This window comes from Eimeria tenella, genomic scaffold, assembly GCF_000499545.2.
Source record: "Eimeria tenella Houghton genomic scaffold, Eth_scaff3778, whole genome shotgun sequence".
Classification (NCBI taxonomy): Eukaryota; Apicomplexa; class Conoidasida; order Eucoccidiorida; family Eimeriidae; genus Eimeria; species Eimeria tenella.
Genome location: NW_013544702.1, coordinates 1 through 1775, shown reverse-complemented (window position 1 = coordinate 1775; position 1775 = coordinate 1). Strand labels below are relative to the sequence as shown.

At 59.9% G+C, this 1775-nt stretch overlaps 1 protein-coding gene across 1 annotated transcript; it reads right to left on the bottom strand.

Moving 5' to 3' along the window:
- Nucleotides 1-133: 133 nt before the first annotated feature.
- On the bottom strand, nucleotides 134-1663 carry ETH_00042450 (uncharacterized protein; the record flags this gene model as incomplete). Its single annotated transcript, XM_013379675.1, has 4 exons — nucleotides 134-487; nucleotides 676-1048; nucleotides 1212-1382; nucleotides 1576-1663. Coding segments are annotated over 4 exons (986 nt in total), but the record flags the coding sequence as incomplete, so codon positions are not given.
- Nucleotides 1664-1775: the final 112 nt, after the last annotated feature.

The window sequence follows — 1775 nt, the reverse complement described above, 5'->3', positions numbered from 1 at the left end:
CGGCAGCAGCAGCAAACAGCAACAGCAGCAACATACAGGTCGGTCTAGCCCGGTCAAGATCTGCGGCAGCCACGGCAGCAGCAGCTGCGGCTGCGCGCATTTCCCCATAAGTTGTCTAAAAACTCTAAAGCACAGTGATGACTCTCTTGCTGCAGTTGCTGCTGCTGCTGCTGGAGACCCTGCTGCAGGAGCCGCAGCAGAACCTGCTGCTGCAGCTTCAGGGGAGTGCGGGCTGTCGCCTGGGGCCCCAGGTGGCATCATTCTAGCAGAAGCAGCAGCAGCAGCTGCTGCTGCTGTTGGGTCTGCTGTGCCATCGACGGGGACGCCGGCGGCAGCTGCTGCAACTGCTGCTGCCGGGTCTAGCGGAGCTGCTCCTGCTGCTGCTGCTGTTGCTGCTGCTGCTGCTGTTTGTGTGGGCGGCCGCGTGTCGCCGTCGTAAGAAAGCAGCCACAACACACGCGACATATACAGTGAGCTCTTCACTGGCCTGCGCACAAACCCGAAACCCTAAAACCTAAACCCTAAACCCCAAAAGCGTGGCCAAAGGACCGAACAGCCCCTGTTCTGCTCCCTGAACTTCCACGTGAAAAGTTACCTTCACAGCAGCAGGGAACCCTTAAGTTTCCAAACCCTAAACCCTAAACTTCAAACCCCAAACCCTAAACCCTAGAGCACCTGAGTTGTATATCCATGACGTAGCCAGTCACCGCTGCTGCAAGGTGGAGCTGCAACGCTGCCCAGTCTGCTGCAGAGGTTTCTGCTGCAGCGCTGTCGCCGCTGCTGCTGCTACTGCTGGCGTGTGGGGGGTTCGCGCTTCCGTCGGCATTGGGGGGGGCGTCTTGGTGAATTTGTTGCTGCTGCAGGACCTGCTGCTTGTGCATTTTCTGTTGCTGCTGCTGCAGCAGCAGCTGCTGCTGCTGGTGGCGCTGCTTCAAAGCTGACAAAAACAATGTGTCGTGCAGCTTTCCCCAGCACAGCCACGCAGGGGCATAAAGCGGCTGCAGCAGCAAAACTGTCCTCAGGACAGACTCTGCTTCTGTCGCCAGCTCTGTACGTACACCTCACACCCCACACAACAGCAGCAGCAGCTCAAGCAGCAGCAGCAGCACAAGAAGCCACGGCAGCAAGCGGAACCGCTGCAGCGCTGCAAAAGCAGGAGCTGCTGCTGCAGCCCAAGGAGCCCCAACTAGCTAGCAGCAGCAGCAGCGCACCTTCTCTAGTTAGCCCTGGGTGCTGCTGCGGCTCATTGGCTGCATGCAAGCGGTGCAGCAGCTTGGCCTTCAGCAGCAGCAGCTGCAGGCTCTGCTGCTGCAGCTGCGGCTGCTGCCAAGGGGGCCCCTCACAAAGCGCCTCCATGTCTAACGAGTTCAAAAGCTGCACCCCTGAGACAGCAGCAGCAGCAACAACAGCAGCAGCAGCAGCAAGGTGAGCGTTAAGCGCCACAGCGCTGCGAGGCAGTACGCGTCAGCGCAGCAGCAGAAGCACATTCGGCCACCGCAGCACCTGCCACAGCAGCCCTGCAACCTGCAGCAGCAGCAGCAACCACAGCAGCAGCAGCAGGGAGTAGCGGCGCACCTGAGACCCAGTGAGAAGGATCATCAAGACAGAGCTTTGCCTTCTCAACCTGAGCAGAACCACGCCGAAGCCCGCCAAAGCCCAACCCCTAAACCCCAAACCCTAAACCCTAAACCCCAAACCCCACCCCCAAAACCCCAACCCCTAAACCCCAAACCCAAACCCCACCCCCCAAAACCCCAACCGCCCCTCCCCCGCGA